Raw genomic sequence first — 13,823 nt, 5'->3', positions numbered from 1 at the left:
AGGTTAAGGGGAGTGCCTACCTCATAGAATATTAAAAGCTTTAAATAATGCTATCTTAAAATCCTAGAATTTTATTTAGTCTAACTCTAGGTGTGTGTAATGAGATACAGGCAGTCCCTGGATTACAAATGAGATCCATTCCTAACTCTGTCTTTAAGTGGAATTTGTAGGTAAGTCGGAACAGGTGCATATGGTTCTTCTTTAGCCTTACTTAAGTGCAAGAAAGGCTCAAAGTCTTTTAAATGATTTAAAAGCTGCATGTGCAGCAAATGAAGGTGAGTGTGATGTAGTATTTGTTGGAAGTAGGGGTTGCTTCAGTAGTTTCAAAGTGAGGGCAAATGTATGTAACATTGAAGGGCAAGTGTGAGCTGTCTGTAAGTTGGACATTGGTAACCCGGGCAATACCTATACACAGAGCTCCTACTTTGTGAATTCAGACCAATGAGTAGTTCCAGACCCTGAGATCTCTGGCGTTGCCCTGGTGTCTGCAGCTCTTTTGAACTTGTGAGCTACCCTGTAATCCTCTCAATTGATTCCTTTTTTGTTTACGCTAATGCACATTGGGTTTCTGTAACTTGTAAGCAAAATAATTTTTTTTTAATTTTTATTGTGCTTTAAGTGAAAGTTTACAAGTCAAGTCAGTCTCTCACATAAAAACTTATATACACCTTGCTACATACTCCCAATTGCTCTCCCTCTAATGAGACAGCCCGCTCTCTCCCTCCACTCTCTCTTTTCGTGTCCATTTCACCAGCTTCTAACCCCCTCTACCCTCTCATCTCCCCTCCAGGCAGGAGACACTAATATAGTCTCAAGTGTCCACCTGATCCAAGAAGCTCACTCCTCACCAGGATCCCTCTCCAACCCATTGTCCAGTCCAATCCATGTCTGAAGAGTTGGCTTCGGGAATGGTTCCTGTCCTGGGCCAACAGGTCTGGGGGCCATGACCACCAGGGTCCTTCTAGTCTCAGTCAGACCATTCAGTCTGGTCTTTTTATGAGAATTTGGGGTCTGCATCCCACTACTCTCCTGCTCCATCAGGGGTTCTCTGTTGTGTTCCCTGTCAGGCCAGTCATCGATTGTAGCCAGGCACCATCTAGTTCTTCTGGTCTCAGAATGGTGTAGTCTCTGGTTTATGTGGCCCTTTCTGTCTCTTGGGCTCATAATTACCTTGTGTCCTTGGTGTTCTTCGTTCTGCCTTGATCCAGGTGGGTTGAGACCAATTGATGCATCTTAGATGGCTGCTTGCTAGTGTTTAAGACCCCAGACGCCACTCTTCAAAGTGGGATGCAGAATGTTTTCTTAGTAGATTTTATTATGCCAATTGACCTAGATGTCCCCTGAAACCATGGTCCCCAAACCCCTGCCCCTGCTACACTGGCCTTCAAAGCATTCAGTTTATTCAGGAAACTTCTTTGCTTTTGGTTTAGTCCAGTTGTGCTGACCTCTCCTGTATTGTGTGTTTTCTTTCCCTTCACCTAAGTAAACAAAGTAATTTTTATTATTAAGTCCCATGAGCATGAATGACTGTGTGAAGGGGGGCCTCCTCCACAGATGGGGATTCTGAGGTTGTAGAGCAACCTTGCTTGCTGCTTTACCTGTTTTCACCAGGATATTCTCCCCACACTTCTGCCTCCAGGGCTTCCGTTCCTTGTCTTGTTCCCTGAGGTACCCTAATCTCCCATTCACTCTGCCCACCCAGTTCTGTCCTGTCTTTTAAAGCCCAGTTCAAGTTCCACCTCTCCCTGACACTGCTAGATCTACTCAACCTCATTTCTCAAAACCCTTATAGCATTCATCACCTGACTACTCTTATACTTGGCTGCATTCCTTATTTGGGAGTTTGGGCTGGGTGGTGTCTAAAATCCCATACATCTGCAGACTTCTGAATCCGTTGTCTTCCCATATGTCAGATATTCTTAAGCAGGTCTTCACCTCCTCCCTCAAGTACAGGAAGGGTGAGCACACACAGGGGCTCAGCACAGATATTCAGGGAGTCAACATAACTGCTTGTTATGAATTGAATTGTGTCCCCCCCAAAAATGTGTGTCAACTTGGCTAGTCTGATTCCGAGTATCATATAGTTGTCCACTATTTTGTCATCTGATGTGATTTTTCTGTGTGTTGTAAATCCTACCTCTGTGATGTTAATGAGGTGGGATTAGCAGCAGTTATGTTAATGAGGCAAGACAAAATCTACAAGATTAGGTTATGTCTTAAATCGGTCTCTTTTGAGATATAAAAGAGACGAGCGAGCAGAGAGACAAGGGGACCTCATTACCACAAAGCAAGAAGAGTCAGGAGTGTGTACCCCTTGGACCTGGGTTTCCTGTGCTGAAAAGCTCCTAGACCAGGGAAAGATTGATGATAAGGACCTTCCCCCAGAAACACAAAGAAAGCCTTCCCCTGGAACAGGCACCCTGAATTTGGACTTCTAGCCTCCTACACTGTGAGAGAATAAATTTCTCTTTGTTAAAGCCATCCACTTTTGGCATTTCTATTAAGGCAGCACTAGATGACTAAGACTCTGCTGATGAGAGCAAGAGTGCTTTGTAATCCTCCATTCAGGAAACATATAGGCACTCATTTTTGTTTTTTCAAAGTGAAAAAAGTTTTTTTTTTACTTATTATACAAATATCATACTTATGATTAAATATATCAAATATTACATAAATGTATAAAGTAAATGAAATAATTTACTTTATACATTTATGTAAATATTACATAAATGTATAAAGTAGAAAGAGAAAATCACCCATAATTCTATTCCTCAGAGATAACCGCTATTAAAATACTCTTTCACATTTTTTGCTATGCACAAATATGTATGTTTCAGTGGGCTTTCTGGAGACCCCACGGAGATCCCTTAAGCTGAAATCTGACAAAGAGAACAATGAGAAGTACTGGTCTGGGATTTGGAGCAAATGGCTTGTAAAGTCTTCACTTGCCACACTGCATGTATTAGATGGAACCATATGAAACTACTCATATCTACCTGTTTTTGACCTACAAAAACAGCAGTATCTTGTGGTTCAACCTGATACACATGAAGCCTAAAATGTCAGAACTGATAGGGCCCTAAGAAACTTTCAAGTCTAACTATTTCATTGTACAGAAGAGGAGAAAGGATCAGAGAGAGAAAGTGTCCAGCCCAAGTCACACACCACATTAGTGACAGAACCAGGGCTGATTCTCTTTCCACTGAACCATGTACCTGCATTTCACATACTGTTCTCTTAATGGCATCTGCAAGCAATGGGTGGAAGCTTCAAGGAAGCAGATTTCAACTTGGTATCAGGAGAATTTCTCACAATCAAAAATCAAAATGGAAGAGGCTGTGTTGGAGGTAGTGAAGTCATGTGGTCTGGGTTGGGAAGGGCACTGTAACGTGATAGCTCAAAAGGTGGGTGAAGCTAATGAGGTTTAACATTCAGGGCCCCAGACTTGCATGGGCTCCTTCCTAAGGCCCTAGGAGGGGCCCTAGCAACGTGTTAACATGGTGATATGTTTTTGTAATATTTACAAAAGTAAGATATTTTAAAATTATTTTTCTTAAAGAGGCTCCACAAAATCATATAAGCATCAGGCCCACAAAACCTGGATCTACTCCCATGTGGAACAGAGTTTTGGAAAGTACTAGGCAAGGAATCAAGAGGCATGGGTTCCAGTCATGGCACCACTTAGGCCCAAATGGGTAGAATGGCAGTTGCCCTGCATACCTCCCATAAAACCCATTGTGGTTGAGTTGACTCTGACTCATAGCGATCCTATAAGACAGAGTAGAACTGCCCCATAGTGTTTCCAAGGAGCACCTGGTGGATTCAAACTGCCGACATTTTGGTTAGCAGACGTAGCTCTTAACTACTATGCCACCAGGGTTTCCCTGCTTACGTCAGAGAGGGGTAAAATCACAAAAGTTAAATGTGTTGAAAAATATAAAATGTGAACAAATATAAAGATAGATTAAATAAATTTGTAAGCAACTATAATCTATCTGTGATATAGGATAATCATTGCTGCTTCTCATGGTTGTTGAACAAACACACACACAAAAATGTCCTTAGTCCATCTTCCTGTTCATTTCCTACTGCTACAACTTCCTCCTCTCTTTTCTCCAACCCTCACCCCCCCAACACCCCAGCCACTGGACTGGTCATTGGTCATTATCCTTTGCTATTTCTATGCTTATTCATGGGGCTCCCATTGTTTATAAAGTCTAACCTTACCTGGGAAAAAAATCCTTATCCACAAAGTCCAGCTCTGTCAGCCCCTTTCCTCTCACTCCCATGATGACCTCCCTTAGCACTGCTTCTTACAGATCTCACAGAGAGGGACACTGAGACCTGATGTGGTCTACACCTGAGTTCTGGAGGCCTCAAGAAGACAAGTCTCATGTGCCTTGATCTAGTGCCATTCCCAGCCTCCAAACTCAGATCATAGACACACGGTTCTTGATGTACACGTGGTAGGGGTCACTGCGCTTGTCCACTTTGCGGGAGCGGGTATATCCCAGAATGAGGCTGCCCACTGTGGCAGCAAACAGGAACATGACGAAGAGAATGTACATGTAGGAGTTGTCATCACGGCCAAGTAGGCTAGCTTGCCGTTTCTCAGTCTGGTTGTCTGGCCCTGGCCCTGGCCCCAGTCCTGGCCGGCAGAGCAAGTTGCTGTGGAGGGTCTCATTTAGGGCCTTCAGCACAGCGCGCAGACTCTTGTACCATGTCTCAGTCCCATTGGTGGTCTCCATAGCACAGGGATTGAGGTGAAGGAAAAATCGGAGGATGCTCTGGTGGCGAGAGAAAAGAGAGGGTGGCTTCTGTTACCTGGAGTTAGAATGAGCTTCTCACTCCTGGTTACACATCCTTCAGACCCCAGCTAAAGTCCCAACATCACAATTTATTCTAACTACTTGATTATTTGTGTCCTCTCCACTAGACCCAAGCTCAGTGAAAGCATGGTCTACATTTCTTTTGTTGTTGTTAGCTACTGTTGAGTTGACCCCTGATTCACAGCAACCCCATGCACAAGGGGATAGGACTGTTGTGATTCATAGGGTTTTCACTGGTTAATTTTTAGAAGTAGGTTGCCGGACCTTTCTTTCTAATCCATCTTAGTCTGGAAGTTCTGCTGAAACCTGTTCAACATCATAGCAACATGTAAGCCTCCACTGACAGATGGATGGTGGCTATGCTTAAGGTGCATGGGTCAGGAATCGAACCTGGATCTCTTGCATGGAAGGTGAGAATTCTACCACTGAACCACCACTACCTCATTTGCCCTTTTTACTCAGTGCTATATACCAGCACTTATGATAGCACTCCATAGGTGCTCAGTAAGTACTTGTAGAGTAAGCCTTCCCTGACCATTATAACCCATATCTTTGAATTCTATAAACTATGAATTTTAGGCTAGAAGGACCTTAAAAAAAACCAAAAACCAAACCCATTGCTGTCGAGTTGATTCCAACTAGGGCCTTAGGGATTATTTAATCTAATTCTTTCCATTTTGCACATGGGGAGACTGAGACCCAGAGAGATTAAGTGGTTTGTCTACAATCACAGGGAATATTAGAGGTAGAGCTAAGACAGAGCCCCACTCTTTGATGGCCAGCTCAGTGTTTTTTCCACTTGCATGCCAGCTCTTGGCAGGACTGTGCGGCACCATTAGAATTATGTCTGTCAGAATGCTCCATAATTTTTTTTCTACTCCATAGACACCATTTAGAAGATGTTTGGGCATGGCTTAGATTTCTCCCTGCCTGGATGCCAGAGGCTAGATCATTTGACTTCTCAAGCATCCTATGTCCTGAAGACTCTAGGTGTTCCAAGCTATTTGAAGAAATTCTATTGGAAAGGAGGTGGCTGGGGAGCAACAGGAGGTTAATAACCACTGAACGCACTAGGGAAGAGAGAAAGAGTGTTGGCCCTGGGACAAGGGAGTAAAAGGAGCACTCAAGGTTTAGGATTTCACTTGCTGCAGAGAGAGAAGACACAGGCCATCACGCACCTCAACTATCCTACCTTTTGAAAAAAAGGTACTTTATGCTTGGCACATACCAAAAGCAAACCAAACCCATTGCCGTCAAGTCGATTCTGACTCATAGCAACCCTATAGGACAGAGTAGAACTGCCCCATAGGGTTTCCAAGGAGCGCCTGGTGGATTCAAACGGCCGATCTTTTGGTTAGCAGCCGTAGCTCTTAATCACTATACAACCAGGGTTTCCGCCTGGCATGTTGCAGGTGATAATAAATGTTCCTTTCACTTTCTTTCAGAGATTCTTAGTCAATAATATAGAAAAACAGCTTCATTTCACAGCTTCTGAAAAATCATAGGTCATTCCCTTTAAACAGGCTGCATACTCACTTCCTTCAAGAAGCCTTCATCGACTGCTCTCAACCCAGCCTTACTCCACAAGTTTATCATCACAGCTGCCAGTACTAACATGTGGGGCAATGTGTGGCTGTCCTCATGTTATTGATAAGGGTCTCCTTGGACCATATTCTCTGGTCAGCGCTGTGTATTTCCCCCAAGTCTAAGGGACTACCCTGAGCTGGGCTGGGTGGTCTCTCTTCCTCAACGGTCTCCAGTAAAGGTAGCCATTTTGGGAACTTCTCTTTAGGCCAAACAGAGTTCACTGAATGGTTCCAAAGCCCTTCTTCATGAGGAGAGGTAGAACAAACCCATTATGTAGAACTGTCAACAAAGCAAAATTAACGAACATGATTATAACCATAAGGCTCTTCCCTGTAAAAGATGATAGTTCTGACCATGATAAGTATTCATGAACTGCTCTATGAATGTAAAAATTGGGAGGAAGAATCTAAATAATACAGCAATCATCCAGGACTGGTTTGCATTTCATACAAGGCCTTTAGAACTTGTGCTATCTTGTTTGGACATGAAGAGAGGAAAAGAATAAGGGCTCACTGAATTAAAATCCAGAAAGCATAGGCTCTCATCTCCTATCCCACTGAGAAATGTCAGGCAAGAAAGTTTTGCTTTCTTCTCTTGTGTGGGCCAATGGAAAGCAGGAGCAGCACAATAGAATTAATGGCTCAAGTAATCATTTAGCCAGTCATTTACAGAGGCCCACTCTGGGCCAGGCCCTGTGCTGAGAGCTTGGTGAGGCTCAGACCCAGTCCCTGCACTCAGGGGCTCATTACCAGCTCTGATACAATGCAGGGGACAAGACAGGAGCTACTGGGCCCAAAGAAAGAAGTGATGAATTCTGATCAGGATTCAGAGAGTGTTCACAGTGATGGAGGGGTTTGAGTTTTTCCTTGAAGTGTTTTTAGGAGTGGAGAAGGCAGAGGAAGGAAACAGATGAGCAAAGACATGGCTACCAGGTGAGTGCATAAAACATTTAGAAGAATGGAAAGTAGCATAAAGAGGTTAGAGTGTAAGGTGCTTGGAAAGATACGATAGGATGTAGGGCAGGAGAGACTGGCAGGAGCCAGACCACAGAGGGCTTTGAGTGCCAGGTTGCAGTTAAAATTTTATCTTGTAGGTGGTGAAGAGCTGTGGAATGAGATAAAATGATCAGATCTGTGCTTTGGAAAGGACATGGGCTGCTTTGTGGACTAGAGGGAGCAAGAATTGTGGGAGGGAGCCTAGGTCTTGAAATAGTTCAGGTGTCAGGGCTGAGTCCTGAACTAGGGCGGAGGACAGAGGGAATGACAGGATGGTAGGGGTTAGAAATAAGATGTGAGAGGCATTTTGGGAAGGGAATGGCTAATGTGAGGGTGGAGGGCGGAAAGAGCCTCAGACAATTTTACAGGTAGACAACAGATAATGTAAGTGTCTGGAGGAGCCATTTTGAAAGAAGTTCGTTCCTTACCCTATATGGGCTTTAGTTTCCTCATTTGTCAAAAAAGATAATCATCCCTGCCCTGCCTACCTCAAGGGTTGCTGTAAAGATATGTTTTTATTACGTTGAAGAGAATTAAAAAAATATATTTTTTTCATTTTTCAGAAGCAAATACATATAAAACCAAAACCAAACCCATTGCTATCCAGTTGATTCCAACTCATAGCAATCCTGTAGGACAGAGTAGAACTGCCCCATAGTTTTACAACGCTGTAAATCTTTACGGAAGCAGACTGCCACATCCTTCTCCCGTGGAGCAGCTGATGGTTTTGAACCACCAACCTTTCAGATAGCAGCCAAGTTCTTAACCACATATACAAGGTTAAAAAAAAAAAAAAGTTAAATGGTACATTTCCTTCTGGGGCAGTCACTGTTACCAGTTTTGATATCCTTGAAAAGGGGCTTTAACTGACAGGGCAGAGGGAGGGCAACCTCAATCTGAAAACTCACCAAACAGCAGGAAAATTCTCTGGCTCTGAGTAAGCATAGTCCTAAGGCTCCTCAGCCCCTCAGCCTCTTCAGGATGTCTCCGGCCACATCTGGGGTCCCAGACTTGATTTCAGGAGCTAGGAAGACCCAGAGCAGAAAATGAGGGGAGAAAGCAAGAAAGGAAGGAACCAGACCCACAGAACAAACTTGAGAACGCAGGGTGGATTGCCCAAGGCCAGGCCCCAAGGGTTGTGCAATCACCTTACCCTTCAGGCTTTGATCTCCTCCCTCATTCCCTCCCTTTCCGGAGGCATCTGGGTCAGGCCAGCCCAGGGTTGCAGCTGCAGGAACTGTGCAGTGGCCAAGGGGTGTCTGACTGCCCACAATGTCTCACCTGGTTGACTTCATGAGAAACCCCACTTTACCACGTGGATTCCTGTTCAGGAACCAGCTAACTGTGTAACCTAAAACCTTCCCCTTCTCAAGAGTTCTTGCCCATTAGCAGGAGCCTCTGAAAGGCTGAAATGGCCTTAAGACCCAGGGGAATGATATGAGTGGTAGAATGGCAGGGGGCAGTTGGGTTGATATTGTACATTGAAACAAATGATGTGTTACCAACTGATCTATTTGGATAGAGAGGGTAGAAACATGGTCACAAAATTATCAATATCTGTAGCATAGCTTTGTTGTAAGAATTAAAGCAGAAAACCACCATGCAGTAACTGGCACATCCACAGATGGGGGTGGTGGTTTTTATTTTTATAGAGCAGAAGCTAGAAAGACTTTCAGAGTCTATCTAGACTAAATGTCCTCATTTTACCGTGAAGGAAATGAAAACCCAGGGAGGTGTCTTGGTTTGTGACTTTGGGCATGGGACTTCCCTTTTATGGGCTTCAGCTTCTGTCTACATCTGTAAAATGAAGGGGTTTTCTTACGCAATTTTATAAAGTTCCCAGTCAGCACAGTAATCCATGAGGGCATAAATCCTCAAACCACATTTTGAGATCATGGAGATTGGATAGGTTGGTGGGAAAGGCATTTGGGGGACTTTCTAGAGCTCCTCGAATCTTAAGATAAAGAAGGCTACAGACTTTTTCCTTGTGGGTTAAGGTGCTTCTGAGCCCTGGAACTAAAGGCACCTGACACACAATATTCCCATCTAGATAAACTGAGGGCCCAAACAGTTGACTTCTTCATTCTTCCTTTTAACATGTTAGCAGTTACCGACCAAGGTGAAAGGGCATTTAAAGATCATCTAGAATCCAGATTCTAGGCAATCCTTCTATTTTATACATGGGGAAACCAAAGCTCAGAAAGGGGAAGCGATTTGTCCATGATGACATGGCTAGTATATGGCAGAGCTCAGAGGACAACCCCAGGTCTTTGAGGCCCTGTTCAAGTGCTCTTTCCACTATAATTGGCAATATCCCTTCATATTTGAACTGCATATCACACCACACACAGCCTTCTCCTGTCATAGGGCATCAACTCCTCTAACTCCATTACTACTGCCTTTTCCTGCCAATTCTGGTGGAAGATCCAGTAAGGCGAGAAAGTTGTAAGCTTTGGAGGAGAAGTTAACCTCATCTTCTTCCACAGCTCCTTCTCATGCCCCTTCTGCTCAAGACTTGTTCCTTATCCCCCAAACAAGCCAGATTCTCTCTCCCTCCACACCCGTTTTTATCACTTCCCCCACATTCATAGGTTCTCATCAAAAGTTCTTGACTTGAACTTGCCCAGCCTCCAGGTCATTCTTCAGACATTCCTTGTACATCTCTTGCCTTTGCTCAGGCTGTTTTCCGAGATGGGAATGACCTTTTCCTTTTTAGCTGCCTGATAAACTCCTACTCATCCTTCAAGACCCGTCTCAAATGTCACCTCCGTAGGCACTCCTCTGAGACTCCACCTTTCCCACCCCCTTGCCAGTTTGTCACTCCCTCTTGTTTATTCCCAAAACACTTCCCACAAAGCTCTATCAGAGAGCACTATGCTATGCTGAAATTGAAATGGGTCTCAAACCTCAGATATGTGCTCCGTGAGGGCAGGGACCTCTATCCCTCCTTCGGCACATACATACATGTTCCTTTCCAATACTTAAAAAGCAACCTCAAGGACAGGCTGAGAAACCAAGGCAAAAACAAATTCCACTGTGACCCATCTCAATGAGGTGGGGTGAATCATGGGAGGAATTCAAAGCCTCCTTTGAAACCCAGATGCTGTCTGCACCTGAGCCCCATTCAATCCAAAGGGCAAACATTCTTGGCCCCAAAACACCAACAATGGCTTTGCAACCTCTTCCCTGTATACCTACCCAGGGTGTGGCCATACACACCCACCCACTATACACACACAGTTCAACTCCCAGTAACTGTGAATTTGCCTTTTAAGTGTGCCTTTCAAGGTTCCAATCTTGGCTGTACGCTTGGCTATATGACCTTGTGTGAGGCATTTAATTCCTTGGTACCTCATCTGTAAGACAGGGATAATTATTTTTGCCCCGCTTATCTTACCAGCGAACTGAAGGAGACAATCAATGGGAAGGCATTTTATACATTGCAAAGTGTTATAAAAAACGTAAAAGATAATTATCACCCAGCCCAGTCACACTATTTCCTTCTTGGTCGCCATCTCTTCCCTTTACCAAGAACAGCTACCCTTTATCACCTCCACCCCCCACTCCTGGTTGTCCTACCTCAGAAGACTCTGGAAGGTTCTTATTACTCTTTAAGTCTCAGGACACTTAACACCCTTGAGAAGCCTGCCTTGTTTCCCACTCTTTTTGATTTTTTCCCGTAGTTCCTACCATCCAAGGGTACCATTCTGCCGTCCTGTAGTTGATGGAGAACACATCAGAGTGGAAATCAAGAGACCTGGTTGCTTGCCTCTATTTTTCCACCTGCTAGGTTAAGTCACTTCACTTCCTCACTCTGGACCTCATTTTCCCTATCAGTAAGATGGGGTTTCTTGTCTTGCTTCCATCGTAGGAGATATTTTGAGGATCCACTCATTAAATTTATGCATAGGAATGTGTTTTGAGAAGTGTGGAGTGAGTGAGGGGTAAAGAAGGCTGCTGGTTGTCATCTCAAATTGCTAAGAAAACCTCAAAGCAGTTCCCATGCCTCCAGCATGGGCCTCTTCCATTTGGAGTTGACAGAGTGGCAGAATGCCAGGAGATAATGAGACGTTTATACATTTACAATGCCCCTTTGTAGGTGATGTGGAGAAAGCCCTGGGCTAGGAGTGAGAAGACATGGGTTCTACTTCTCCCTGGTTCCTGGTGTAACTCTGTGCAAGTCATCTCCCAGGGCCTCAATTTTGCTATATGCAAATTGTGGGGAGCAGGAAGGGGAGATTAAGAAGAGATGCTCTGTATATGCCCTCACAGAAGGACTGAACTCATTCACTTTCTAGATAAGACCCCTCATGTCATCCCAAGTGTGAAGGCAACAGGACCAGGAGGCACATCTTACAGGTGGTGACCCAGGAAAAGAAAACACAGGCATAGAAAGGGGGGATAACTGGGGCAAGTTTACATAACCTGTAAACTAAAACCCAAATCTCCTCACTCCCAGGCTAGACCTGTATTACTAGCAGTAGAAAATGCCTCTGGAGGTCTCCAGGCTTTCCTTGGAATTGGGGCAAATGCGGTGAGGGGTACAATGGAATAGGAAATGGGCAAATCAACTCCATGGAGCAAGTGGCTCCAGGGTCAAGCAAGAAACTGATGCTGGGTCCTGGAGTGTCATTTCCGCTGTGCACTCACTGCGGACCTGCAGGTAGGTGTTCCCTTGCGTATCTGTGGGTGTGGAAGGAGCTTTTCCGCAGTTCGCTGCTAGTATGTGCGAGCGCAAGCCCCCAAGATTTCCAGGCGGGGGAGGCAAGGAACTCAGCTCCGCACGCCCCCATGCTGCCTCCGAATCCCTGCCCGCGCGGCCCTGGGAAGGAGGCTAGGTATTTGAGTTGCCCAACATCTCAGATCCTCTGTCTCACCGAGACCACGCCTCAGTCGGGGTAGGGGAGTAACAGAAGGCACTTGGAAGGGAGGCGGGAATACCCCTCATTTCTACTCGCAGTTGCAGCTCAGCTTTCCCAGCCCCGCGGGTGCGCCTTACCTGCCTCTGGGCACACTCCAAGGGGGCGCCTGTTTGCTCCCTTGGCCACCGCGCCCTATGCTCAGGGGTCGCCCAGGCACTGCGCCCCGCCACACGCAGATGTCACCCAGCACCGCCCTGCGCCCTCTGGTCTCTGAGCGCGCAGACCTGCTCTCGGCTCCTTTTCCCTTCCCTAGGCCGTCTCCTCCCCCGGCCCCGCCCGGCTCCCAGCACAACCACTTCTCCTCCTCGGACTGGCTTTGGGCGCCTCCGCCCGGCTCTTGCGGTTTCACCAGTCTGTGAGCTCTGACCCTTCCTCCCCTACAGCGTCTGCTTCCTGGACCGGAGAAACCGAAGAACTCTGGCTTGGCTTCAGTTTGCCGGGCCTGAAGCCAGTCTCCAGAATGCGAGGCTGAGCGCTGAGGTGCTGGTAAAAGCACGCTTTGTCCCGATGTGGCTGTGTGATGGTGGGCAAGTCACTGCTCCTCCCAGGGCCTTGGTTCCCGCGCTGTAAAATGGGTACAGTTCTTGCATGCATTCTTCAGAGGGTTATGTTTAGGGTCATATGAGAATTTATAATCCAAAACATTGAAGCTAGAAGGTCACTGGGTTTGTAAAAAAGTCATCTTTTTTACAAACCCTTTTCCACAAACAGGATGCAGAGGCTCAGACTGGGGGAGGGACTTCTTACATTCACCAAGCAAGTCAATGTCAGAGCTCAGACTAGGTCTTCAGACACCCTAGCCCCTGCAGATGCCTCACCCCTCCAAGCCCCAGCAGTCCCTCACGTGTCCTCACCAGCTTGTATCCAGCCACACTTCACTGGTCTCTGTCCCTCACTTAAACTGTTGCTTCTTTTTTGCTGGTGACACTCCAGGTCCCAGAGAAGAGAAGCAGCCAGGGACAGCTGGGAAATGAGGGCTAGGAGGCTGATGGCAGTGGAGTGGACAGTGGCAGGGAGCAGTCCTTCTAGGGACTCTGTGCGGAGCCCTTATCAAAGACCTCTTTACCAGCCTATGGCCTTGGAATCATTAATAACAAACACAGACCCCCCTCTCTTGCTCTCCTGCAAAGATCTCCATCAGGATCTTTGAGGTACATACGCTCAGTTACGGAATCTCGGAAAACATCTAAGTGCTATATTTTTTAAAAGACCTACTACATGGTGGGCATTTTATACAAAATTCTAATCTTCATCAAAACATTTTATTTCTGTGGTTACATGCTTTGACCCAGCCATTCCTTCTTCTCAGTCAAGAGATCACCCCACAGGGAAATCATCCTGACCACCCAGCCATGCTGTCTCAAATTTCAATCTCTGTAAGAATCACTTGGGGAGCTAGTTTTAATGGAGTCCTCGGCTCCACTTAGAGGTCCTGATTCAGGAGATCTGGAGTGGAGCCCAGAAATCAGCATTTTTTACAAGATCCTCAA

General features: G+C 45.7%; 1 protein-coding gene across 3 annotated transcripts; it reads right to left on the bottom strand.

The window, feature by feature from the left end:
* Positions 1-587: 587 nt before the first annotated feature.
* KCNE3 (potassium voltage-gated channel subfamily E regulatory subunit 3) lies at positions 588-12,596 on the bottom strand. Of its 3 annotated transcripts, XR_007518195.1 has the most exons (5): positions 12,411-12,596; positions 8,320-8,435; positions 6,366-6,695; positions 4,228-4,787; positions 588-1,478 (listed from the first exon to the last, which is right to left on the bottom strand). XR_007518195.1 is itself a non-coding variant. In XM_049890182.1 (4 exons), the coding sequence occupies exons 3-4, from the start codon at positions 6,444-6,446 to the stop codon at positions 4,431-4,433; spliced, it is 438 nt and encodes a 145-aa protein (XP_049746139.1). In that variant the 5' UTR covers positions 6,447-6,695; positions 8,320-8,435; positions 12,411-12,596; the 3' UTR covers positions 588-4,430. The 3 variants fall into 3 exon arrangements, 2 of the variants coding, with proteins under 2 accessions (XP_049746139.1, XP_049746140.1); XM_049890182.1 differs by having other exon boundaries at positions 588-4,787; XM_049890183.1 differs by lacking the exon at positions 6,366-6,695 and having other exon boundaries at positions 588-4,787; positions 12,411-12,594.
* Between the last annotated feature and the right edge of the window lie 1,227 nt (positions 12,597-13,823).

The sequence above is a fragment of the Elephas maximus genome, chromosome 7 (assembly GCF_024166365.1).
Source record: "Elephas maximus indicus isolate mEleMax1 chromosome 7, mEleMax1 primary haplotype, whole genome shotgun sequence".
NCBI classification, from domain to species: Eukaryota; Metazoa; Chordata; class Mammalia; order Proboscidea; family Elephantidae; genus Elephas; species Elephas maximus.
Note: the sequence above shows the minus strand (reverse complement) of the source record. Positions and strands in the feature narration are given on the sequence as shown.

Excerpts from the sequence above, each read along its gene's own strand:
- KCNE3 (XM_049890182.1), bottom strand. The coding sequence starts at position 6,446 with ATGTTAGTACTGGCAGCTGTGATGATAAACTTGTGGAGTAAGGCTGGG. Across the intron at positions 4,788-6,365 it reads ATGAAGGCTTCTTGAAGGAA|AGCATCCTCCGATTTTTCCT; the intron begins GTGAGTATGCAG and ends TCTCGCCACCAG.